The 27,708-nt window shown below is 31.5% G+C and overlaps 2 protein-coding genes, 2 long non-coding RNA genes and 1 other non-coding gene across 6 annotated transcripts; 2 read left to right on the forward strand and 3 right to left on the reverse strand.

Moving 5' to 3' along the window:
* The first annotated feature begins 2,530 nt into the window (after positions 1–2,530).
* LOC107369633 (actin-binding Rho-activating protein) lies at positions 2,531–7,395 on the forward strand. The gene is made up of 3 exons (XM_015937602.3): positions 2,531–2,755; positions 6,699–6,858; positions 6,930–7,395. Exons 1-3 carry the CDS (start codon positions 2,649–2,651, stop codon positions 7,089–7,091), a joined length of 429 nt encoding a protein of 142 aa, XP_015793088.1. The 5' UTR covers positions 2,531–2,648; the 3' UTR covers positions 7,092–7,395.
* On the reverse strand, positions 3,455–6,096 carry LOC107369634 (uncharacterized). Its single transcript, XR_001570355.3, has 4 exons — positions 5,924–6,096; positions 5,196–5,407; positions 4,734–5,049; positions 3,455–4,206 (listed from the first exon to the last, which is right to left on the reverse strand). It is a non-coding gene; the product is annotated as an uncharacterized LOC107369634 (long non-coding RNA).
* On the reverse strand, positions 3,896–3,969 carry TRNAT-UGU (transfer RNA threonine (anticodon UGU)). Its single transcript has one exon. It is a non-coding gene; the product is annotated as a tRNA-Thr (tRNA).
* LOC107369632 (uncharacterized) lies at positions 7,359–26,976 on the reverse strand. 2 transcript variants are annotated; one of them, XM_015937601.3, is made up of 5 exons: positions 26,406–26,976; positions 25,171–25,702; positions 9,288–11,008; positions 8,203–9,197; positions 7,359–8,094 (listed from the first exon to the last, which is right to left on the reverse strand). In XM_015937601.3, exons 1-4 carry the CDS (start codon positions 26,878–26,880, stop codon positions 8,281–8,283), a joined length of 3,645 nt encoding a protein of 1,214 aa, XP_015793087.2. In that variant the 5' UTR covers positions 26,881–26,976; the 3' UTR covers positions 7,359–8,094; positions 8,203–8,280. The 2 variants fall into 2 exon arrangements, with proteins under 2 accessions (XP_015793087.2, XP_015793086.2); XM_015937600.3 differs by having other exon boundaries at positions 8,203–11,008.
* LOC149093337 (uncharacterized) lies at positions 11,222–13,990 on the forward strand. Its single transcript, XR_016199746.1, has 2 exons — positions 11,222–11,615; positions 13,572–13,990. It is a non-coding gene; the product is annotated as an uncharacterized LOC149093337 (long non-coding RNA).
* Positions 26,977–27,708: the final 732 nt, after the last annotated feature.

Raw genomic sequence — 27,708 nt, forward strand, 5'->3', positions numbered from 1 at the left:
GAAGTAATAAATTGGCAAAAAGTGGAAATGATTGATTGCCTTTTTGAAAAATGGTTATCAGTTGATCACAAAGAGTAACTCGAGTAAATCAGAGTCCAACTCAATAGTGATATCGATAAATAAAACTGTGCAAGAGTCACACAGTTTAATTTATCATTTGTTGAAACGGTCAATTAAGTCGAGAGAGAGTTCGAGGTCTGGGATCATTTTCATTTTATACTAAAGTCTAGTGTTGGACCACAAAAGGCTAAATGTGAACCAGACAAAGCAATTACTTTAACCACTTGTTTAGTCCAATTGTATAATAACCTATTCGTAGTTATGAGGCGAAATATATGTAAGCTCAGATCTTTTTTCATCAACCTTGAATCATTCTTATTTTTTGTCTTCTCTGATTGCTTTGAGGTGTTTATTCTCATCATCTTGATTCGTCTTTTCCCGTGAAAAAGTGATGAACATTGCTATTATACAATGAGCATGTAAGTCTTCAAAGAGTTGAACTTAAAACTTGTTAGAATTGGACTTTTTCTTGACTTGACAGAAATATAATACGTTTTTTCACTCCTAATAGTTGTTTGTTTAAGTTTGAAAATGTTAATTATATTACAGAATCTAATGTAATGTAAGAATCTTATGTAAAGAGCCTTAGATGGATAAGATTGTAATGAGGAAGAAGAAGGATAAAGGTTATCTGAAAATGGTTACAATGTATTATCATGTTTTCCATGGTGTAGAGCATCTCAACGATTTTAGTCTCTTTCTATTTTCCAAATTTTAGAAAGATTAATATCTTGATTCATTATTATTGTGTTCGCCAAAAAAAGTACTTTGAAAAGATGAATGAGTTTGATAGTAAGGAAAAAGTCAAGTTTATCATTTTGTTCAATCACTAATTATTCATTGTCAACATGCGTTTGTTAAACTTGGAATAATAATTTTCAGTTCTCTTATGGCCGCAGAATGAGGAAGGTCTAACCTGAACGTAAAATGTGAAAATCGAACTAATCTTTTATCGGAAAATATAAAATTTTGATTTCTCAAAATAAGAGCATTTTCTTGTTAATGATCAAAGGTTACATGAGTAAAATGATTTTAATTAAAAATCTGCTTGCGTAATTGAACAAACAGCGATCGAATTTCAAACTTTTCTTGCTTTTTTTTCTGTCGATTGGAGTAATTTAATATCCCTAATTGACTCAGTTTTGATATCGCTACAAATCCATAGTTCGACCACTGAGTGGTTCAAAGAATCTTCGTTGTGGTTCAAGTTTTCACTGTTTTTGCTCGGTTTGACACACAGCTGACCTGGAAAGCCTAACGTTAAGTTGGGTTAAACTAGGAATGAGTACATTTTCCAGCTCGATTCTCATATTGAAAACAAGATTAAATATATCACAAGATCACTTGAGAGATCAATACAGAGTAGTTTTGGTGCATTCAACAGTCAATGAATGTTGATTAGAATCATTATAATATTATAACATTAATAACTTATGTTAGTTACTATAACTTGACTCTATTTCACTAGATGCTAAGATAACACTGTTTAAACATAAAGACACGAACGCACCAAACTGCCAAGTAGCAACTCGAAAACTATCTGATCTTGAAATTTTCGATTGGATTAGTACAAAAACTCGAAAGACAATTAATCATGATGAGGTTAATTTGAGAATAGACAGTCTTGAAAAGTTTGTCAGAAAACTTTGAGATTGATTGCAATCTTTTCGCAAAGAAAGAACCCAAATTATCTGCTTCTGAATAGAACCTGAAACATGTCAGAATGGCAAGATTTAGTTTTGAAAAGAGAAAAAAAGATTTCTCAGTGAATGAGGAAACTCGCCACATCATGGAGTAACATTCCAGCTTTGTTTTCAAATGGATTTTCTTAGTCAAACAAGAGACCAACTTCGTCATTGACAAGACCATTTCTCAGTCAGCATTAAAAGACTTCATAGAACTAAGAGTTTACCAGAAACTCGAAAACCTAACCTCAATCTTGTTAAGAAAAGTAAAGTAAAAAATGGTTTCTTTACCAATCCAAAGTCATTGTAATGGTGAGAAGGAGACAAAATGTAATCTCAATTCATGGTAAACAGTTTAATCGAGCTTTCCAAGTTAATCAGGTTCAAAAGATGGAATCAAACAGGTCGAAAAGATAAGTCGATTTAAACACTTGAATGAACAAGAGGTTCATCCAAGTAGGAGTTTTGGCAAATTCAATACTTGCATATGCTCGTTGACCTTTATCTTCATATTTTTCCTGCCTTTCATTCATCTGTTAAACTTGAATTTTACGAATTGAATAATGGGCCAAAAAAGTACGAGAAAAATGAAATACTCATGAATAGTTCAGACAAGCAAAAAGAGTTGAAATTACGAGAAGAAAAATGTTTGAATCAAAAGTAAACCTTGAAATTTACAAAACACAAACTGAAATGAAAAATCACTCAACTCTTATTTTGGATTGACTCCAGTTAATCATGATGAGAGATGATTATTATTCAGTTTTAGCATCACCAAAATGATCATGGTGAAGGAGTTTTCCTCATTTCTTTACCTTCTTTAACTGAACACATTTTTGTTCCTCTTCTTCTCCAGTTTTGTTAAATGAGTGGAAACATATTTGCTTCAATTGTTGTCAACAAATGAACCCTTCAATTGAAGTTAATCACAAAGGTGACAATCAACAAGCTTCAACCATTCGTTCACCTGGAGCTAAAAAGTTGGAACAATTGACCAAAATCAATTCAAGGTAAGATAACCATTTAATGACCTTCAGTGTAACCTTTGCCTGGTATTGAGGCAATTGATTCAGATTATTAGTCGACAGTTTTTGGGCAACATTCAATATTGTTCAAGTATGATTAAAACATTTCCAACAGTCAACAGCCATCGAGAGTTCTGGCCAATGTGATTATATTCATTGGTATAATAATCCAGAATCGCTGTCATCATTACCATTGATACAGATTATTATCATTATAACTATTATGTTGGTGAAAGATATTAAAGACTCAAAGACTATCATTAATGGTCATTAAGGTTGATTGTTATTTTCATTGAAACCTATTTTCTTTGCTCATTAATGGCTTTGTGATTAAGATTTTCATTGATCCCAATACAAAGTTAATTAGTTCAATTTTCAATTCTCATTTTCAACACTCAACCTTTTTCTCGAGGGATTTTCATGTTTTCATGGTTTCACTTTGAACATGAATCTTGCCATCAAGTTGAAATTGGTTTAACTTTTGACTTTTCTGGTCTTTCTGTTTGTCCTGTTTTTTAGGTTACAATTGCAATTTGTAAGCTAGTTAATTAGCGATGGATTTGATTACTTTTAATTATATCCCCGTCTGATTGTAGATTGGAAACGAGAATGAAATTTTTCTTCCTTTTCTTGTTTTGTTGTTGCTTTCTTGGTTCTCCTTTTTTGTTGACTTGTTTGCATCCCTTTCATTTTATACCGCAATTTAATTAAAAATTTACTTTCATCGGTACAAAATTAATTCCCACTGCAAATTGGATTAATTACAAATTCATTGCTACATGTATCATTTTGTTGTAACCATACTTGCCATTGGATAAATCAAGGTTAACCAAAAAGGTAAAGTTGACATTATAAAGGCAACAATAGACTTTTCTTGAATTGATTATTTGCGTCTTTCATCTCATTTTTACCTCAAAACCTAATTAGTAGACACCAGTTAATTGGATAATTAAAGGTGATCATTTGATCAGCCATAAAATTGGATTCAAGTCGAGTTTAAACCAAAAGGTTTGGACTTTTGAAGGATCTTTCTTGAGTCGGTTTCACTTGATGTTGTCCAGTGATTATTAAAGGGTTCAATTAACAATTGAATGGTAAAATAATTAACATCGCCAATGGTCAAAAAGGCTTTGCTGGGAGTCGAACCCAGGATCTCCTGTTTACAAGACAGGCGCTTTAACCAACTAAGCCACAAAGCCAATTATGAAAGGGAAAGCAAATTAAGTTGGGGCGGATCGAGTTAATGATTTAATAAGTCATCGAATGGGTTAGTTGAGTTCAAGACTCTAATGTTGAACATTGATAGAGTCCACTTTTCTCATTGGATTGATAGTTGCTATTTCCATAGAATGGCCAGATTACCAGTCGAGTTTACATCTTGATTCATTTTAAATTCATAATTTTATCCACATTTTCCTCTTTTCTTGGTTGCATTGCTGTAAATAAAAGGGAAATAATTAGATATTAGGATTGGATTCAAGTTTCGAGACTTTCATGGGATTAAGTTGGGTTATTTTGGCTGCTGTATGATAAATGATAGTTGATCTTTTCGTTAGTTAGATGCAATTATTGATTATAGCTTTGAGATTTACATAGGAAATTGATCATAGTCTGATTGGTAAGTTAGAAGGTGACTTGGAAATTAGGAATGGATATGGATATTTCAATGAAAATGTCAATGTTGTTTACGTAAATGGAAATATTAGAATATTATATTATGTCATATTATATTATTATACTGTAATCTAATGAATGATGCTTGACTTGGGAAGGAAAGTAAGAAAATCTAAATTTATCATTAACTGGTTCAGACTAGAGTTTTTACATTCATTTCAAGAAAATTCAATGATTGAGAATTTAATGGATAGATAATGTAAATTATCACCTTATTTTCAATCATTAAGAATAAACTTGTTTAAATGTCTGATTCAAGACGTTGTCAGAAAAGGAAAATAAATCTTACCTTGAGACGCAATTCGATTAAGATTTACATATTATTAGACAGCTAACGATCATTTCCATTTCTTGCATCAAATTAACTTGTGGAAAGAGAGAAAGAAAGTAAAAAAAGAAACATTTTCTTGTCCAAAGAAAGATTCAGAGGATTAATCGATAACCAATTTTTCATCTCGGTCTTATCCTGGTTTACTTTGACCATTACAATGTTTGGTTAGGAACAGAGGAAAACTATCAAGTGTTATTAAACCATCATCTTATCATTCAATGTAGATTCAGTCTAACCATTTCAAGGTGGAAATGTAGTTACGGTTGATTTGTTGCTTAAAAAAAGGAGAAAAATAATGTTAGTACAATTTGATTTAATTGAGAGAGCAAATGAATACTGATTGATTTTAGGATGTTTAGTTGTTTTTTGGGCTTCCACTGTTTCTTGTTCAGCTTTTTAAGATTGATTAGGTTTACTTACTGTTTTGTATGCATTAAATGCACTATCCACGTTTCCATAGTTAATACTTTGAAGCACCATTTAACCATTAAAGGATTATTGAGAATTGCTTATTGATGTAGTTGATGACACATACTTAATTGGATACAATTTAACCATCCAATTCAACCATCTAGACTCTTGTAAGAAAGTTTACTTTCAAAGTAATGATGCATCAATCAGAGAAAAGTTGCCTAAAAAGAAAACTAACATTAATTAATGAAGTTTCATCATTTCAATAAGGTTTGGTGTTGATTAAACAACCATTATCTATGTTAATGGTGACAATATTCAAATTTGATTTTTCAACTAAAGCCTTCTGTTTCATAAAGAAAGGTCAGAAAACGAAGGCTTTCCATTTATATTTCCATTATTTAACCTTTTCAACCCATTGATAATATGCAAATTAAATTGAAGGCAATCTTGCTAAAGCTTGAGTTTCCATGATTTATGAAACTTTTGACACTGAAACAGTTGAAATGCTAAAATGGAAATTGATGATGGTCAAGAGAATGAAAACTCCATTTACATGAATGATTGGAACAGTCAAATTACCATCAATTTATATTGATTAAGCTGTTAACGAAAGGTTGTGTACTTAGAGAAACCTAGTTACCATGATGTTTTAATCAAAATATGGCAGGCTAAATGAGCCAAACTGTGATCTTAAAGAAATCAACTTGAAAATTATATAACTTGATTAAACTTACCCAGGAAGTTGTAAAAATGTAGACTTCGAACGAAAGGCCATATACAAGTGTAAGTCATAAGTCAGAGTATTTAGCGAAAATAGAATTGGTTAAGATGAAATCTACATAAAGTAAATAAAGGATTAATGATAAAATTCTGATTAAATTATAATGTAAGGATTATTTTCGTCTAAAACCGTTAATATTGCTCAGCTGACAGTTTTTTAAAATCGTTTACTATCGCCATCTTTTGTTTCTGATTTCAAATAAGTAAGTTTCTGATTTTAATGATTTTGATTTTGTTTTCATTGCCATTGCTACCGTAATTGTGTGTCGATTATTATTGTTTTGTGTTTACTTCACTTTGAAGATAATTCAAAAATAGACGAATTTCCAATTTCCTGCTGCTTGATGCTTTTTCTTGTATCAGCTTCCGAATCGTCAAGTTTCTTCTCAAGTGTACTGTTGTCATTAAAAATTTGATGTTTATGTCCATTTGTTGACCTTGTCTGAACAGCTTGAATTTCATTCTACAAAAATGTAACCAAGAAAGATCAATTACACTGACCTAATTGCAGAATTACATAAAATTTTTGGTCGTCACATGAAATGAATTCTTTCATAATATTGTTGATGAAAGGATTGAAAACCAACAAAAGCCTAAACTGTTTACCCACTTGTATCCATTACACTTGTAATCTTGTTTTCCGTTTTTCTTGAAAGAACCACAATTTATCATGACATTACAATTATTTTGAAACAATTTTGCTTGTCTATATGTTTCAACTCTTTAAAGCTATGGTCGACCGGCTGAAGGCTCAAAAACATTACAACGTGGTCTTATAGCTCACTCTCATGTAACAAAGGAAGTTAAATATTTGTGTGAAATAATCAGAGACAGCGGAGTTGATGCTGCCGATGGAACCACATCAATTACATTTGGAAGATTATTCAAGGTAAAAATATTTTTTTAATTTTTAAATCTTATTCTTCATATTAACGATGTTCCTTCATTTTAACTTTTCAGATTTACGTAGCAATATCGGATAAGGTTGTTGGAATGCTGCTTCGAGCTCGTAAATATGGTTTTGTTGATTTTGAAGGTGAAATGTTGTACCAAGGCCAGGATGATAACACGATAATAAGATTAATCAAAATGCCACCAAAAGATTTTACGGTTACATTTTAACTGTAAATCAATCGCATTCTATCATGTCAATGCTCACAACTGAAACATTCGAGGTTATAGCTTATATCCAAATTAGTTGTGTCTAGACGAAACCGGCCAGTCAACTTGGTTCATCTATTCTCATTGTATTTTATTTTCGTTGTTGCATTTATATTTTTGCTTTTATTGAGATTATGATAGTCAACACTATTTCTGTGAATTGCAAGGGTTGATTATTTGCAAGATACATGAGAAAATAATTTGTAAATTAAAATAAAGGAAACGCAATTTATGTATTTTGAATTAAACAATTCTTTATAAGTCATGATATATCGTAAAAAAATCTTTTCATACATTTTCAAATGAGATATACAATATTTATTTTTGTTTTTCTGTGATAACGATTTGCTTTTTTGTTTCAGAAATTTGAACACGAATTTTGAGTTAATCGTGTTAGAGTAATAAGTATTTACATTAATGTATATGGCACTTTACATCTAAGCAAAAAAACACAAGATTGGGGCAATGTTGGTGTGAATGTTTTATCTTCAGGTAGAGAAAGAGGTTTGCGAATGTTGTTTGTTCATTTTGTCTGTTGATCATCTTTACATTGCTTGCCGGCTACTTGGACCAAAGTTGAACCAAAATAGAATACGAAACTCAACAAGTTGGTGGATAAAAAAGAAATGAACGAAAAAATTGGAAATGTACAGGTAGAAGTAGAGAAGAATAGTGCTGTTTCATATAGAGTTTGATTGTCGGTTGAAAATCAGGTCCAGTTTGAAAAAAATCTACAAATTTTTTGCATTGTTGTTTACATTGTTCGAAAAGTTGTTTAAGTGTTAGGCTTTAAACTGTTGCAAGGTTGATTCCGTTGATAAAAAGAGATCCTCTGGTAAGAAAATTTTGGGCTCTAACCACATTTATAATGACTAAATCACATCCTCTTGTGACGAATAATTCAGTTTGATAAGTAAATCTGAATTTAATTAGTTAATTGCCTCTTAAAGCTAATGACTGAAGACTGTAAAAGAGAAAAGAAAAAATTATTAGAATCATAAAAATAGAGTTAACCAAAGATTTCAAAGAGTACAGAATGTAAAGGTTTGAAAGATAATTGATAAATACATACCTGTTCAAATGAACAATTTAGTCGGTGAAGTTTAATTTCTTTGGTGTGAAGATTTTAAATTGTTTGAAAAATCTATAGTCATACTTGTGAAACTGCAGTAGTTTGTTTATCAACTGTTCCATATCTGGGATCATAATCTGAAATAGTTTCCGAACCATCATAAGAGTTTCGCCATTCAATTACACTATTGGGCAAATGATTGGTATTTTGAGGCACATAATTGGCATGAGGATTATAATATTGATATTGATCAACTGGGACTGGATATCTCCAAGAATTAAGATCATTAGACATTGTTACAAAAGGATCATCTGGTAAACCGGTGACTGACCCTCGGAAACGAGAATCATTATCTGATAAAGAGGATGCATTATGTACAGAACCAATATCTGTGATGTCTTCAATACGCATAACAGGTAAAGGTTCATTTCGCTGTTTGGCTTGTTTAACTTTATCATAGTGAGATAACAATTTGTTTGCAGGAATTGAATCGACTGGACTGATTCCTTTAATACCATTGTCTAAATTAACAGAACTATTCTGGTAGGTTGGCTGGTTTAACTGTTGCTGTTGAGATGGTGGTACCTGTTGAAGCTGCTGGTGTTGAAGGTGTGATGTTTGATGTGTCAAATGATTGGATGTTATATGGTGAGAATGAATATGATGATGACCAATATCACTAATATCATCACCTTTGACACCCATTAAACCATCTGAATAAGACCTGTAAACAGATTTATCAGGATTTTCGGTTCCCATTGAGCCAGGAGGAATCTTTTTCTTTGCTTCTTCTTTAACATTAATTGACCCGTTAGAACCATTTGAATGACGACCAGAATCGGTTCCTCGCCTCTTACGACCAGCAACCAAACAGATGATGAATAAAAGAATCACAAGTATGAAAAGGAAAGAACCAACCACAATGAACGTTACATGCCAAATGCCAAGAATACCCGAACCATCCGAACCACTAAAGAAACTCCTTCCGGGGCCCGCTGAATTGATAATATCAAAGAAATCCGATGAATCAGAATCTGAACTTTGCATGATTGACTCAGGCGGCTCACTAGGTAAATCAGGCTCACCATTTAAGTAGATGTTAACCAAATTGGAAAGACTTTTGGCTCCTGTTGGATCCTTCAGTTGGGCAGCAATTACATATGGACCAGAGATGCTTACTGTTCCTTTAGGAATCTCAAACTCTTTACTATATTTGTTCAAACCTTGTTCAAAGACAGAGAATAAGCGGACACCATAAGAATCAAATGAAGAACGAATGAAGGGTCTTTCCGTCCAATTGAATATTTTAATATCTTCAATTGAATGGGCACCAGTAGGCAGAGTAAAATCAACTTTAACAATGTATCTTGTCTCGTCAACCAAGGAAACTGATAAATCAAAAGTACGACTAGATCTAACAAACATGTCAGTAGAACTAGCGTCGTCAATGTAAAAAGAGCCACACGATAGTACTCGGTTGAGATCTTTGTAACCTTGAACAACAGGTTGTTCAGGTACAGCGCTACCACAACAAGGACGATCCATGAGTCCAGGGTACAAAGTAAACCGTTCAGAGGTTATTATAGCTTCTGCACGAATGAAACGCTTTACAGGTAAATCAGAAAGTAAATAACTCCAAACACCATCACCTCGAGTAATATCAGGATCACCAAGACCATCATCAACCATTGGAGCCATGGACACAAGAGCACCAACCTCATCATAGAAAGCAATTGCTACCGAAGCATTGTGAACATATTCATGAAGCTTCTTAGTTAATGAGACATAAGCATAAACACGGTCTCGTGAAGTGGGACTAATTATGGGCTGTTTGTGTGAAAGCCAACATGAACCAGTGAAAAAATTGCTCTCAAGAGATGGGACCTTTGCACTATCTGGAGTGACAGCAATAGCTGTGATGTATGAAACTTTGGTATCATCAAGCCCAGTCCACTTAACTTCCCATACGCCATCTTGACCACGCTCCGGGTGAGCGTTAAATGTATAAGTATTGGAATAAGAAGCCAATCTTTGACCTTTAACTTTAACTGGCACATCATTGATAAATACTTTGTGTGCGATTCGTCTATCGGTGCATGAGTCCTCAGTATGACAGAGAAGGAGTACTTTGATTGAATAGTTAGCTTCAATTAAAGATTGGTCAACATTGAATTTGAATGAATAATCTGTAGTTTCAGAGGTTGTGTTTTTAGCTAGTACAACAAGTTCAGAAGGGTGCAAGTTATCTTGAGCTAAAACAAGTGTTTCCAGAAAAGCAATACGATTGTAAGTCGATCCAGGCCTTTTAGCATCGATATGAGGTATGACAAAGAGCTCAGCCGATGCAGCCTGAGCAAAACGTAAAAGCGTTGAATAATTTGCTTCTGGCCTGTAAGGATAAATAACAACTTTAACCTTAATATCATAAGAGAGCAACTCTTTTGCATAAGATTCCAATGGAAAACGATCCGTCCGGTAATGACCCGCTGTTACAAGATAAAGATGAGTGATACTATTGTCAACATTTTTCACATTTCCTCGAATATGTTCCATGGCACAGTCAAAGCAAACAGGTACGTCTTCCGGATGACCATGAGTAAAATCATCAGCCGTCAAAACACCAGCCTCATGAGGTTGCAATTGCAAGATGAGTGGGTTGTAAGGTTTAAAGAAAGTAAGAATGGGATGCATAATCATCGAATCATCATGATCAATGATAAAATCAACGAAAACACCAATCCTTGGTCTCTTTTCAGTGACAAGAGTAAACTTGGTATTACATTTGTTAGCATTAGATTGTAATCCCCTGTAAAAGTAAAGAAAAAAGAAAGTCAAAATTAATAATTTGAACAAAATAATCAATAAAAGTTAATCGACAATCGTTTCAATTAAAAAAACTACAAAACTAATTAATTATTGCACAAAAATTTAAAACAAAAAAACCGTTAAACAAGTGAAAGCCATTATAGTGATAAAAAATTATCATAGATGGCGTCTAGAGCACACTAACCAAAACATTTCACATGAGTTAATCAAAATCTAATCAAAAACCCAATTTTTAATATATTAAGACAATTAATAATTTCCATCATCAACCAACAACAGTTGGACTAACCAACGATCAAGTGAAACAAATAAAATTATCCAGGAAAAGACCAAAAAGAAACAGAAAATGAAAGTCCATCTTTTCCCATATTAACCATTGTTTTTTCAACATCGACTGACATCAGATAAATTTGAAACCCAAATCAATAGACAACTAATTGTTGTGAACATTTTATTCACGATAATCGTGGATTCCATCATCTGTCGTTTATCTCTTCATTTACATCAATACACAAATCAACATAAATTTAAATAAAAGTGTATTCAGGGAAACACAAGACTGTATAGACCAACAAAACATTCACAAGGTAAGTTACATAAATATTTTATTTTTAACTTTTTACAACAATCACGCAATCAAGTCAAACCCTAACCATACAATTGAACTTATCAAAAATAAAACTAAAGGTAAGGTAAAAAAAACAGGAGTGAGAAAAAAAACAAAACTACAAAATACTATTATAATCACATGTTGAATTGAAAAGGAGGTAAAACAGCAAACAACTGACAACAATAGGAACAATATTTAAACAAAGATAATTTCCTTTGAGCTACTGTTTAATACACAATATAATCGATTGATTAGCTTAATACAGTATAACATACACCATTAGGTTGTTCATTATTTTATGAAAAATGATAATAACCATCATTATTAACCATCAGTTATATCCATGTGAATGAGGTAAAAGGAAGGAAACAAAAAAACTTCATTGTAAAGTTAACTGTACAAGATTATAGTTGAACAGGTAATATACAGCAAGAGTTGTTGAACAAAAAAGACTAGGAAAAAACTGAGGTAATTGTAAACAAAAAACAAAAAAGCCCAACTATTATATTAAATGAATTAACATTGTGCTATTAATTGGTTTCAGTAATGTTCATCAATATCTCATAATGGATCAAGAAAGGTTATAATTGTTATTGAAGGTAACTGCATTCAAAAATATCTTTCAAATGTTTTCACCAGCAAATGTTGAAAGCTTTTTGTTTTATTGCTTTTAATCAGCACTCATTACCTGACTATGTCTCAATAATGATCATGAAAAATGAATCATTTCTCAAGAGTTGAACACTCAAGCAAACCATAGATTCATATTTTTCCTAAAAATTTACGATAATTTTCAGTGGAACATGAAAAGCGCGTAAAATTGAATTAAACTTATTGTTTTATTGGCCATTGAAGGATTACTTGACTGACTCTTGAGAAGTAAAAATTGTTAGGAAAAAAAGATTAAACTTAAGCTTTATAAACCAGAAAATGTTCAATTTTAAGGTAAAAAAAGGTAAATTAAAAGAAATAATTCTTAAACATAATTTGAAGGCTTTGCTTTTAAATATCACTTTGACTTTACCATTTACATAGGAAAAAGCTGATAATCAGTTAATCTGTTCATTTCTAATCTTCCCTGACTTGCTCATTATTGTATTAATTTTGATAATTGCCTAAGCCCATTGCATAAAAAAAAGTAATGCCCAAAGTAACCTAAGCTGTTACCTGGAAACTGACAGCGTAACGTTTAATGCAAACACAAAATCCTTCATAATGCAGGGTGGTAAAGTTTAGCTTGTTTTTTGTGTGCATTTTTTAAGTCCATGATGAAGATGAAGATGATGTTGCTAATGGTGATACTTTGCTTTTGCTTGTTAAGTTTATTTTTGCTGGTTAGGATGTTTAAATTGCAAGTTATTAGAGTTTCATTTTTGGCCGTCAAACAAGTGAAATTAATTCAATATAAACGGATCAGAAGAGTGAGGAAACTTGTTGAGCAAATGACCTGGTAAATCCTTGAACAGTTGAACCTCTCTCTCTCTCTATATACAGGTTTACATGGTTTACCGTCATTTTTATCCCCATCATCTTCCTGATCATCATAAGCACAACAAGAAACCTGACATTGAATTTTACTTTGCTCATTACAATGAGCCAGTATGCACTTTGGACAGGGTTGAAAGGTAATGTTCAGTGTAACATGATCATGATTAGTGTTTCTCTTTCACTTTTCCTTCTCAAGCAAATTCCGTGATTAGGAATATAATTTTGACGGTAAGAAGGTTTCTTATAAACTTTTGTCAAATATGACGATTGGTAATCATCATGTTAATGAGGCTGATCAGGAAGATGAGGAAGATGATGAGAAAGATGGTTAATCATGATGAGCAATAATGTTGCTAATCAATTCAATGGTTTCATTAATCTTTGCGTATTATTTCATTTACAGGGTTAATTTCAATTTTAATATTTCTTCTTCTTCTTCTTCCAGAAACAAAACATTTGGATTGAATTAAAAGTTAATTTTGTATAATTGATTGGGAAAATGTTCATTCAAATGGGTGAATGTTCCTGAGTAAGGCCAAGTTTCATTGTAGCCTCTTTAATAATCATGTAATGATAATAATAATATGATAAGCTGCTGGAATCGTCAATACCCTGAAGTTAATTTAACTTTACTTCTTCTTCCTGCGATGCAAGTTGCCTTTAAGGCAACTGAAGATTCCTTTTGACATAATTTTGTTCAGTTTCTTTTCAGTTTTTCATTCTTGCAATGGCAACGTTTCAATGTTATCAGATTGAAAGGATTCAAATGGTTTTACATTGAAGGCTCACTTTTGAAACATTTTTTTTTACTTCTGTCACATTTGACTGTTTGTTTGTCTTGAATAAAACCAGTAAATAAAGAAAGTGTCATCATGATAGTTATCATGATATTTGTCATTCATTTCAAAAATTATTTTCAAGACAAACCTTTAATTAGCAGGCTGCAATTTTAAAGTAGCAATTTACTGACGATAACATTGGATCAAGATGATGGACCAAAAACCGATTTTGCTATCATCATTGATATGAAAAGGTTCATCTTTACACCATTTAGCTAATGGATGGCAGCCACTCCTTTGGTAGCTGCTTTTTTGATGAGCACAGATGAGGTTAAATTCAAGTTTGGCTAATATTGCAATAAAGAATCATCAGTCTTAATTGAAAATTAAACATGTTGTTAATTACATTGATATTGGTTTAAAAACCAGAAGGAGGTAAGAAGCACACATTTTACATTATTAATGACTTCTAATTGATACAATTTAGTAATAGCAATATTTTGTTACTCTTTTCATTTGCCATAACAAAATAACCATAATTAATTGTCTAACATTTATTATTTTCAACAGATTAATAACTAGTGTTTCAATCAAAGTTAATGCCATGTTATATGATCTAGTTTTGTTAATCAATTTCAACTCTTCCCAAGTAACTGAAACTGAATCACAAAAAGGTTGAAATTTTATTTTCAACTTTTCCTCAAACTAAAGCATATGGTTTTAATAAGCACGGGATAACTCAATGATGATTATAATGATAAACATGGTTGAACAAAGAAATGAAAAGTGTTTTTTCTTATTCTTCTTGAGCATTGATTTAAAATAAGATTCAAAGTTGTGAATCTGTTTTATAACCTACAATCAACCTAGTCAACTCAGTGACCCATGCAAGATTCACTACATTTGACTGATGATTATTCAGTTTTACAGATCACAGGAATCAACAAGCTGATAGAGTATCACCAAGAAGATAAAAAAATGAAAGACTGTTGATCCCGGAAAAAAAGAAAGACTCATCTTCTGAAAAAGAGACAATTTGAGTTAGGAATTGAAATGAACCTTTTTTCAAGTGAAAAAGAGCCTGAATAATAATCATGGTGATTATGATGGAAATGATGATGATGGTTGGGAAAGGATTTTCAATGAAAAATTATCAACCAGAAAACACTTGACTTAAAAAATGATCCCCAAAAAGATGAATGAAGGCAAGCGAAACAATATCAATAAATGGCGACAAAAATGTCAACCCATTGTTACCTTCAAGACAAATTTTTCAATTTCCGTTTCCATGACAGGTGAGAAGTGAATGCTTCCAACCGGTTGTTGACTTTCAAAGGTTGCCTTTTTATGCGAGACTAAGCTGATTCCATAGACAAAAGGTTAACCTCAACTGAAACGCAATAACGTCTTTTACCGTTTCTACCTCTCAATCTCACCCTTTTTTACCACCCACCTTTACCATCAATTGAGCTTCATTCTGATTCTTCTTTCAATTTTTACTCATTTTTATTGGTTTGCCAATTTAACGTTTACTTTTGTTGTTCCCTTCAAACAATTTACTTCAATTGGATTGCAATTTTAACTCCATTATTGGCCATATCGTACACTTAATTCACCTCTTTGGCTATCTTTTATCATCTTATTATTATTTTATATTTTCCTTCATCCTTCGTCTTCATCATCTTCATCATGTTAACATTATATATCAAGTCCAATGGCCTTAAAATTTGGTCAATGGTTCAAGTTGTACTTTTGTTCACTTGATAACTTTTATTTTTTTTGTTGTATTTCCCATTGAAAACAATTTTCAACTTTTCTCCTGTTTTTTTTACACGCATTCAATTGATTGAGATAACAATAGTTTATGTTTAAATTGATTGTTTCTCATTATATTACAAACTATTTATTTTCACCGGGAAACTTTAATTATTTCAACTATAAAATTGTCGCCGTTTAATGACATAATCAGGGAAACAATTGAAAAGAAGTGAATCATTAGGAACCTTTGCAAGTTATTTCAATAGTTGCTTCAACACTGTTTTCACAGTCAAACAATAATGATCAACAGGAAAATGATGGAAAAAATCGGAAATATATTAAACTCAATTATCCATTGTTTAATCATAATTGAAATGCTCAACATCTAGGATGAAAATAGACCAATGAAAGAAACGGAAAAAACGATAATCATTGCAATTGATGATAATTTGAAAGCTCAACTTTTCAGGTAATCATTTTAATTGCACTCATAATTGTAATTATGCAGTTAAATTGGAAATTGCAAGAAACTCAAAGTTGATAGTCAAAGAACCCAATCCTTTGAGATGGAAATTTGCTATCGATTCAACTGAAAATGCATAAATGATCATGATAAACTTGAGCATGTTTAATAATTGAAATATGAACACACATTTAGATTGAAAACTGTAATTGATATAATTATCTAGAATGGATGAAATAATCAAAATTGAAAATCAGACTAAAAATGAGATCAAAAATAGTTACAATAAAGATTCAAAGTTGAGTAAAGTTAGGAAGAGAGAAAAAAGAAAACAATATTTGAAGCTTTTTTCCCGTAAATGTGTTGGCCCTTGATTGTTATTAACTTAATCACTATCAACATTGAAATCAATATTAGCTGGGGCAAAAGACGTGAAACATGCATTAAATCTCATCATTCTTGGGTTGACCTTAAAAGATTTACAAGCAAAAAAACAACCTTTTTTTGTGTGCAAGAGATATGAGAAAGATGAAGAGAGTCAAGATGATGGAGATGATGAAGATGGCGAGTCATTCATTACAATTAACCACTGCAAGTTGAGTCTCTTAACATCACGAATCCTTGCAGGCTTATTTGAAAATGGCTTTAAACGATTTTTAAGCTTAAACCAGTTTTTTTTTGTTTTTACATTTTAGTCTTTTTTGTTTCTTGCCTGTTTCGCACCAGGTAAAGGTATAATACTTGAAGCAAAATCGTGATGGGCCAACTCATGTAATAAGATCGTGATGTACCAAACAAGCAAGAGAAGAAGAAGAAAAAAACCTCTAAAGTTTGAAAAAAGCAGCAATAACGAACTGTTCATCATTCAATATTACAAGCTGTAAGCATTGTTGTTGCAACGATGCAATATTAAAAGGTCGCAGTAATCAACATGAGGTCAACATGATGATGAGCAACAAGAATTGCAAGTTGAAATAGAGAAAAGGAGAAGAGAGAAAACATTTTAATCATTAAATTGGAATGTATTTTTAACCGTTATCGGTTATCGATTGATTAACGACCATTCAATGAGGAGTCAAGCAAATGTGGTCAAGTTGATTGTTGGCTTGAAACAATGGAATAATCAAAGTTGTAATGAAAAAGGTGAAGGTGAGAAATGTTTTTACTCTCTTTTAACCTTTTTCATCTTCTGTTGGTCTTGTCTTGGCTTTTTCAAAAGGGAAAAGGTAATCACATTGGATATGATGTTTAACATGGATTGGTAAAGGCTAAAGTAGTCATGATGATCGTGAGATGGTCATGATGAGGATGGTCATCAGTTGAATTTGTTTGATTACAAGGGAAAGAAGAAGAGACAGCACATGGATGGAAAAGTAGACAAGTAAATATCAAATGAAATAGCATGTGAATGGATGATGAGAAAATGAGGAGAAGAGAAGAAAAAAACTAGAACAAGAGTCAACACTGAGCATTTTCTCATAGATCAAGATTAAGAGGAAAGTGGATGATGAGGATGATGAGGTTGGATGAGAAAGGTTTGTAAATGAAGGAAGAAAAAGAAATAACAATCATTGTTTACCAATTGAGCTGTTCAGATTGAGAAACAATAGTCAAGTGGATCAAGATGCCAGTGATGAGGATGGAAAAGATTGAGATATTTACCGAGAAAATGTGTGTTTTTTAGCACAAAATGAAAAGATGAACATGTAAAAAGTAAATAGATAATGAAGTAGAAAAATTATAATCATCTTTGAGAGAGAATTGATAATTGTGAGCAACTTGAGAGGAACTTTTGGTAAACTTGAAAAGAAGAGGAAGAAAAAAAAAGTGGAATGGAAATTTCAAATTTAATAGCATTTTTCAACTGAATTTTTCATGATAAATAAATAAACTTGAAATTGGAGTAAACATGTAACCAAATTTAACCAATTTTTTCTTCTCTTTAGTTTCAAACACTTTACTCTGAGTCTCTACAGGTTCCCTGATGGTGATTATGGTTTGTATAAAGAGGTTGGAATGATCATCATGAAACCGCCAAACCAGAAAATCTGTATCATTTACCTGGATTCCCATTGATTTTATCACGAAGCCATGAGAGAAAAGAAAAATTGGGCAAAAAAGCGAAGAAAAAGATGGATCCAAATAAAGTGAGACAAAGTGAGTTGTTTGAAACATTTACCTTCATTTCATCAATCATCAAACCTATTCGCATCCATCACAATTGTGATCATCATCATCCATAGGAAAAGTTTCAAGTCGTTAAAAAGGCTTCGGTTGAACATTTTTTTTCTTCATTTCTTTTCCACTTTGGGTTCATTGGGTGAAAACGGTGAGTTTCAACTGATAATGATCACCATGTTGAACCTACATCTTTATTCAATGCCATTATCTTAATCATCTTTCAATATCATGAGTTGCCTAAATGTTTATAAGTGTTGAATGGTTAAACCCTTTCAACAAGATGGACAACAATTGAATGTAAATCAATTCTCACTGTTAATCAGTTTATCATCATTACCATCCTGGAATCACATTAATATCATTAACATGATCATCATCATTATCCTAAAGATGGAACTCGATGAAAAGTGTTGATAAAATTCAAAGGGAATTTAAATTATAATTGTCATTATCATTATACTGTTTTCATCATAATTATCATTATTTAATCACAACTAAGAAGGTAAAAGAATAATGAAAGAAAAGAAGAAATCATTAATGAAATGAAAACCAATTAAATGTAAAGAGCCAATTAATTGAAACAACTTCGATTATTGTAAATCAATTAATGATATCGCTCGCAATGAATGTCTTTTTGAAACGTTTTTCATGACAATTTAAACAGCCATCAAAATGAACATTAAACTTTGACCTTTTGGATAAACCAGGTAAAATGATTAATTGAGAAACAAATTGAATGAATAAAATTAGTAAACACAAATTGGGACAAAAGTGATTAGCAAATTGATTTGAATAATTGATTGATTGTCATTTGGTCAATTTGTTGAAATGTTAATCAGCGATTCAAATAATTCATGATTAAGGTCAAGAGAAAAAGATTGTTGGCTGGAAATGGGAAAACATGTAAAGACTTGTTTACATGATGGGAACAAGTGAGAACACACATTTTACCTGATTTATCATTCAAATGCAAAATTGTAACTTATTTTATCCCACTGTAATCAGTTGAATAATCATGAATAAATTCAGCGATTCAAGGTGTGTTTATGTTGTTAGATTGTTTCATGATGATTCAATCCGTCAAAAGTGAAAAGTGAAAATTAAAAAAAGGATGAAATTCAAACAAAATGAGTTTCATAAACCATTGAAACATCCTGTGGTTATCCGTGCAAGAAAAGGCTTTGATAAGCTTGTAAAGAAGGGAAAAGATACTGAATCGAGTGTATTCATCATGAAAACTGGAATAACTGTACAACTTGAAATCAACGGGATAGTTGAGAGTTTAATTAATGTTGAGATTCGCAAAATTGGATTGCATTTGGTTAAAGTTGTCACTTTTTTCAAATATCAATCTGTCAATCTGATTAAATCTGTGCGTTTAAATTAGACAATTTGGTTAAACATTTTGGTTTTGTTTTCAATTTAAATGATGTTGATGATAATTTGACACAATTTATGAGCCAGAATAATTTACATCAATATAACTTTTTAACCTTACAAATTGTTATCCATCAAAAATTCAATGTTAGTCTGAAAGTTGTTTCAACAAAATTGTTGATCCATTTTTTTGTAGCAAACAAAAAATACGAGTTTAAACACCTCAGTTAAATAGATGATGATGGATGAAAATAACAGATTTAAGGTGATGAAAAACAGTGGTGAGGAGCAAAAAATGATAACCATAATAATATTTGTCGAGATTCTGAAAATTCATGGAATAAACTTTTTTTTTTCTTCTTCTTCTTCTTCCTCCTTCGCTCATTTAAAACTCAACCTTTTACTTCAACATTTTGTTGTCATGATTGTTTCATGTTATTGTCAGTTGCCAAAGTTTTGTCTTCACTTTTGTTTTTCATGAGCAAAGTTTTGTCAACAGTTTTCAAAGTAAATTGAAGAAGATGAACAATTTTGAATTAGGGATTATTTTTGAAGCAACTTTTCATCATTATCGATTCATCTGAGCAACTGAAGGAAAACCTATGAACAAGAATCATGATAAACCTTTCAAAGTTGAACATTGATCAAAACAAAGCAAAAGAGTAACTCTTTCATTTAAAGCTTCATTTTACAAGGTTTCAGTAATGTGCTTAGAAGGTGAAAAGTCTCAATTTTTGCACTCTTATTATTTTTGCATCAGAAAAGCAGAAATGATGAAACTTTTAAATTAATAAGATACAAGGTGTAACAGGGAAACCAGGTAAGGAAAAGGATTCCAATCCTTTTGCTTGACTGATGTTGAAAAGTTTCACTTTTTTTGGTAGAAAACAAAACAAAATGAAAAACTGAAAACAATACATTTATCAATACGATATATTTCAAGTTGACTTGATGGCTCATGATTAAAGCCTGAGGCTCAAGAGTTGGAGTTGAGATTCTTTGATGATTCAGGGTGAGTTGCCCTAGTGATGAGCAAGAAACAGGTAACAAAAGGTAAACAAAAGATTTTCTTGTTTTACTTGAAATGTTGACAAAATGGATCAACAATTGGTATTTGACTTTCGAGTTAATCTTGTTAATTGAAATTATCGGTAAATTGTTTTTTTTTCAACAAATAATTGAACAAATACAGATGAAAGATTCATTCTGTAAACATTGCAAGTAAATGAAACTGACTTTTTTTACTCTTGCCAGGATTGTAATGATTATAAGATGAGTTGAATTTAAGATGAAAGTTTAGCTTTCAGTTGACTCTAGTTAAATGATAATCAAAAACAATTTACATGGATGAATCATGATTTGAAAAAAGAGACTGAAAAGGAATGAATGGCAAATGGAAAGTGAAAGTGTCATGAGGAAGAATGAAAACTGAAGAGTAAAGCTCAAGTATTGTTATTTTCACAACTCATCTCTTTGTCTTGCTTTGGTTTTTTGCCTTCTGAAGCTGTCAGAACTTTTTTTTCCCTCTTCTGCTCAGCTAAGAATATGAATCAACTTTATCACCTTTGGAAATGTGAATGAAATTGGTTTACTCAAGTTAATTAAATTGCTACATCAGCGACTCTCACATTTGCAACCAGATAAAATGAATAATCATGTTTTCGTTGCAAAAGTAAATCTTTTGGCAGCAAAAAAATGAATGAAAACAAAAACGTAAACCAAAAACTTGTGAATTTGAAAAGGTAATTTGCACCAAAAGAGAAAGGTGAATTTTTTTAAATTAGATTAAAATTTGATTCCAATTTTCAATACTTTGTTAATTGTAAATGCAAAAATTAAAAGCTCGCTTGAAATGATGTTTGAAATGAAGGTTCAACTTTGATTTTAATTTTTAATTTTGAGGCAAAAAAATTCAATTTGATGCCTTTTCCAACCAGTTTCATTTACATTTTTGCAGCTTTACAAGTTGAACGACTTAACAAAGAGATTAGCGAAATTCACTTTTTTTAGCTCAACAAAGACATAAAAAAGGTAAAACCTTTTCAAAGGTGATTTAAAATTGGTTTGAATAATTTGAGAAAAGGTAAAGTGCTATTGATGGTCTTAAAGGTGTTTGGCAAAGGTATTACATGTCAAAAGGTGTTGCATTTACTGGCAAATAAAATGGATCACTTTTCATTGCTTTTTGCATCAACCTGTATTTACCTTGCAAGTTGCTCAAATAATCTTTGGTTAAGTTTGATAATCACAAATGAAAATATGAGAAACGGCGCAAACCGGCTTTTTTTATTTGTTCAAAGCAATCCCTGGACAAGCTTTTTGACGGTAACATTTTGGTGACTTTAAATTGATTGCTTTAAACTGTTGGCTAACAATGATGCCATGAAATTAATGTTTCATTTTGATAACTTTTTAATCAGTATAAAACTCATTTAATCATTTCCCATCAACATCATCATTAGGCTAGTTTTTTGTTGTACTCTAGTCAAGAAAAAGGGAGAAAAATTTGTTCAATTTTTTTACATCAACATCAACACAAAAACAACAACTCTCATCAACCATTAGAAACAATTAATCACATGGTGAAAGGGAACACAAAAAACCATTAAAAAGCAAACCATCAGCCTGATGATGTTTTAGTGTTTACTTGATTATGAAGTATAATTAACACAATCTTAATGAGGAATGGACCTAAAAAGAGAATCGTTTTTTTCATGTAAAAATGGTTGATGAAGATGGGAAAATTGGATTCAGGCGACTCCATGTAAACACGAGTAATTTGAGATGAGAGTTGAAATTTGAATGCACTCCTAACCATGAAACATGATTTTACGAATTCATGTAAATTAGTGAAAATTGAAACGGAAATGTTATTGATTTTCAAATGTAAGGTTTGTTCCATGTAATTGATTACAAGGAAATTGAGAATTTGCCGGAAATGAAAAGTCTTGAATTTTAATTTAAAAATACTAATTGGTTAACCAAAAGGTAAATTAATTTCGTCTAATTTGACTCATTTTCTTGGTTTTTGTGTTTAACACTTTACAAGCTCTTTTAATAGCAAACAGTTTCAGGTGATGATGATGATGATTATTATTTGGTGCAATCAGAGAGTATGAAAGGGTTAGGTGATGATTATTATGAAGGAGGAAGAAATATGAAAAGGTTCAAATTCATATGTAAGAGCAAAGGCGAAATGCAATGTTGCGTGAAATTTCAAGTCATTAGATGATTACTTAAGCTCTGATTCTTATATTACATTATAATAATAATGATAAAAATAATAACATCCAACATGAATAAGTGCGATTTTGCCAATTAACCAAAGCTTGCAGTGAAAAACACACAAACGTAAGAAAATTAAGTGCAAGGATAAAGTTCAGTCAAGTGCAATAAGCTGTTTGCATCATGAGCATTATGATGAAAACAGAGGATCAACACAAGAAGTTAAAGTTTTTTTTTCTGACAATTTTTTTTTCTCTTCTTCTTCGCTTCTCAACCTCTTCTGCTTTCACCTAAATTGAAATGAATCATCAATAAATACGCCTGAATAGGAGCAAGGCTTAGAGGGTTAGAAGAGTCCATCGGAAACGGGAAATGAACTCTCATTTGTTTGTTCATTCAAGTAGCTTTGAATAACATGGAATACTGAAAAGACTTCAATTTATTATTAAAATTTCATTATTTTCATTATCCATTTATGTTGCTATTATTATCATCATTTTTTCAACAATAATTTTATTGAGAAGTTGAATATTTTACTTGTAAATGCTGAGAATGGCTCATGACTGTCATCTTTGGCTTTTTTTATTTCAGGGGAAAATGAAGCTGAAAACTAGTTTATAGCAAATGCTGAGAAATGACGATCAAATATATTTGCAATTCAAAATACTTTTATCATCAATTGTATTACAATTGTTATGAATTTTTTTCTTATTCATATTTGCAAAGATTCTGATAAAAGATGATGAGGTGGTTGGTGAAGAGTTCATGATGATAATTGTTTTAGATTGAAACTGAATGTTTACTGTTTCTTTTTTTTATTGCTTCAGATGTTTCATGTTGGAATCAATGAGATAAATGGTTGAAAAAAAGGAACAAAAATTACAAGTTCTACGGATAAATGAAGCTACAAAGAATCGTAATCAAGTTAAGGGGAAAAGAGATGAATGATGATGGATCATGATAAGGAATCATCATGATTTAGACTTTTCAATGAACCATTTGAATGCAATCCTCGTTTGGCTAACAAAAAGTAAAACAAGATAAAGAAGAGGAAACACAAAGTATGGTAAGATTGTTCGATAAGTTCCTGTTCATCTGTTATCGAAACATGATACAGGTTTATCAGGACATCATGTTACTCTGTCAACAATGTTAATTAATATGGAAAAGGTTCATTGGAAAGTTCAACCGAAAAACGTTTTCCAGCCAAACTTGAATTGTCTCTGAAAAATGTCTTTCTTTTCACCCAATTTAACCTTTAATTATGAATACATTTATCAACCTTTTTTACCTATTATCATGATAGATATACGAATTAATGTTTTGACATGCAAATGAATAATGATGGAAATGACCACCATTTTTATTATCATGGAAATGGTTTAACCTTTCAGAAATCATTCAATACAGAAGGTAAATTAAACAGTAAATGAATACAATTAATGGGTAATAATTTATTTTCTCATGGCTTTTCATTTGTACCATTTTCAGTCTCTTTGCAATTCTGCTTTAATTAGTAGACTATTTGCTAATTATCAACCTTCAATGGACTCGTTCAATTATAATTGTCGTCCATCATTAACCTTATTAGTCTCAAATTTTTGTGGTCAAATGTAATCAATTATTCACTTGGAATCGTTGGAAACAAAATGAAATGGACAAAAATTGACATTCAATTTAACAGTTGAAAATTCAAAGTAAAATGTAGAACGATTAAATTTAATTTAATCATGAAAAGTGTTCTTTATGGTTGATTCAAGTTTTATCAGTTCATTTTATTTAAATTTGCCAAAATTTCATGAAACCTTTTCTAGCCGTTAGACTGATTTCAAGACTAAATTTTTATCGAATTACTAATCGAACCTTTAGATGATTGAATCTTGATGTTCAGTTGCTAGCATAATTTGATTAAAACTGAATCATTTTTTTTGCAAATTTCAAGTTGATTTTGAAATTTTCAATGTTGCTTTCAATTTAGGTAAATTGGTTTGAAGATTCAATAGATATTAATAGATTTGAGATTATTTTTTTCAAATTTTATCTTATCGAGTTTGTTAAATTGAAAAATCAATCTATTGATAAATGTTAATTTGTATTGGCTAAGATTGTAAATTTCAAAGGTCAGATGAAATGTTTGATAAATGGCGAATCGTGAAATGTCAGGGTTTGTTAACAGTTTGATTGTTAAATCAATAGTTACATAGTTTTGTTTAAATTGAAAGGAATATCTGATAATGAAAGAAATTGAAAGAAATGTTTACCTGAAATCAGGATGAGATCGGATAACTTCGTTGATGGATTTACCATCACAGAGGCGATTTTGTTTGGTTGGTGAAAAGGCATCATGATTATCTTCTGAGCAAAAGGTTGATACCGATGATAATCTTGGTGAAAACATTAAAGATGAGACAATGGTTGAAGGTGCTGTTGATAGGCTGCATGAATTGGTGGGTGGAAATGAATCACTTAATGGCCGGGAGAAACAATCGGCCGATGGTGAAACAGGAGAAACAATAATGTCCATTGTTTCACCTTCAACATTTGAAGCGCATGAAGTCATGATAAGGCGTTCAGAGGTGTCCACAGTATAATCGGGGTGAAACTTGTCATTGCGAAAACCGTGTTCACTGAAAACACCATAACGATAGGCTGCCCATTGGTGCAAGATTGTTTTCACATCGACATTGCCATTGTCCTTCTTGAGGAAAACCTCCTTCGATACGTGAATCAGTTTACCACCGACTCCACACTGTCCATATTGCTGGGTAAAGGGTTCTTCATTAAACATTTCACCTGAAATTGGATGAGAAAAAAATGATTAACTTTTCTGTTTAAATTGGATTCGATTCAATTAATCATTGATTCATTTATACTTCTTTCTCACCCTCTCTGGTTTATTGTTTTCAGATATAATTTTCAAGTTGGTGAAATGAAGAGACAATGAAATGATATTTTTTAAACTTAATTAACTTCATCAACTATTCATTCAAATTGGCATCATTAATTTAATTTCATAGAAATTCAACTTTTTTTATTCTTCTTTTTCGTTTCTCTTTTTTCCAATAGTAATGTTAACCTGTAAATTATATGGACAATCATGAATCTTTTGTTCCCTCAGCAACAATACCTAATAATTATTGTAAATGAAACACGGAAATTGTACAATTTGGGTTAAAATCATGTTCAATGTACAATCAATATAACTATAAAAACTGATCAAGTTCAGTAATAAATTATCATGTCTCTAACATCTACATGAATATCTTGAAAGTATACTTTAAAAGCTTGTAAAAGATGTAAAAATATGTTTACAACTGTTATTCAGATAAACTTGAACTTCATCGGAAAATTGCTTTCCAGTGTTTCTCCAATTGCAATCAATATCATCAACATTTACAGTCTTTGCTTCAAAATTGAATAAAACCCATATTTTCACTGTTCAAAGTTGGACTCTGTGTTTCTGGTCAACAACTTGATGTCAATGTGGACAACTTACCATTTGAATTTATGTAAATATCCGTATCAAGTGGTGTAAATGAACGTGTAGTGTTGAGACGACGATTGCCTATTTTAGATGACCAATGGTCAGGAAGAAGGAGAATAACTTCACCAAAGCACAAACTTTGATTGGTGGCAGTGTATAAATGGTCAGAAACTTGTTGAATTTTTTCCTCTACATTTTCCAGAAGAGTTGAAACAAGGTTTGTAGAGATGGCAGGATCAAAAGAGATAACAATATCCTTGTAAGAATTGTTGTCAACATGAATAGAATTTTGTGAAGCATCAGTTAAAACAATAAACAACAAGAAACACAAAAAAGCACATTTAACTAAACTTCCGATTGACTTGTTGCAACCAAAATGGTTACCATTACTAATGGTCTCATATTTGTCCAATTTACTGTTGTAACTGTGAATGTTGAAATTATAATCCAATGTTGGTAATAATCTGTCATAAATTGGTTGAGCCATGTTAAGGCTTCAAAAAGTGGATGAAAAAACGATTACAATATGACTATATATATAAATTCACGATATAATGAAAACAGCTTAACATTGACCAAGTTTAACTGAAACTGCAAGACCAAGCGAGTACAAGTTGGTGAGAAAGTTTGTGAGAAGAGGGGTGGATAGATATGCGCATAGAAAGAGCGGCTAATATAAAATTTTCATGTAAAAAGGTTTAAACAAATGAAAATGGGTTTCTACGCACGCAAGGCGTCTCTCTAAGCTCAAAAGCTATCTCTCCCCCCTGTAGATGGCAGGCCAAAAAAAGCTATTAACGGATGTTTGCCATTATGATACAGCTGCCATTAGCATGGTTCACTAGTTCAAAGATTAAAAGCAGTTATCTAAAATTGTGATGGTGATTAGTAGGGCTTTTCATTATCATTGTTGTTTGTGTACATTTATCAAGATAAAGCCAAGTCTATTGTTTCTCAAAGGAAAAAATTATCAACAAAATCGGTTGCAAAATGGTTGCATACTTTTTATCAGTGAAAATTGAGGGTCTGACTAAAAAACCCAAATGACCAACTTGTACCAAAACAATGTAAAGGAACTATGGACAAAAGACTTTCCTTTCGAGTAAGGACTTTGCAGGTTTGTAGAGGAATAAGGGTCCGTTAGTGCTATTAGTCCAATCCACAATTTTCGAGGAAATTGAGGCCAAAGTTGAAACTACAATAGCCTTAGATTTTTTCATAAAAATCATTTTTCTGATGCAACTTTTGAAGATCGACCAGAAAATGCACTTTTTTGTGAAATTGAATTTTTTGTTTTTGTCAATTGTTTTCGGTT

Source organism: Tetranychus urticae, chromosome 3 (genome assembly GCF_039701765.1).
Source record: "Tetranychus urticae isolate SD_2017Ah chromosome 3, NJAU_TeUrti_SD_1.0, whole genome shotgun sequence".
Lineage (NCBI taxonomy): Eukaryota > Metazoa > Arthropoda > Arachnida > Trombidiformes > Tetranychidae > Tetranychus > Tetranychus urticae.

Excerpts from the sequence above, each read along its gene's own strand:
- LOC107369633 (XM_015937602.3), top strand. The coding sequence starts at position 2,649 with ATGAACCCTTCAATTGAAGTTAATCACAAAGGTGACAATCAACAAGCT. Across the intron at positions 2,756-6,698 it reads TTGACCAAAATCAATTCAAG|CTATGGTCGACCGGCTGAAG; the intron begins GTAAGATAACCA and ends AACTCTTTAAAG. Across the intron at positions 6,859-6,929 it reads CATTTGGAAGATTATTCAAG|ATTTACGTAGCAATATCGGA; the intron begins GTAAAAATATTT and ends TTAACTTTTCAG.
- LOC107369632 (XM_015937600.3), bottom strand. The coding sequence starts at position 26,880 with ATGGCTCAACCAATTTATGACAGATTATTACCAACATTGGATTATAAT. Across the intron at positions 25,703-26,405 it reads TATTTACATAAATTCAAATG|GTGAAATGTTTAATGAAGAA; the intron begins GTAAGTTGTCCA and ends ATCCAATTTCAG. Across the intron at positions 11,009-25,170 it reads CGATCTCATCCTGATTTCAG|GGGATTACAATCTAATGCTA; the intron begins GTAAACATTTCT and ends TTACTTTTACAG.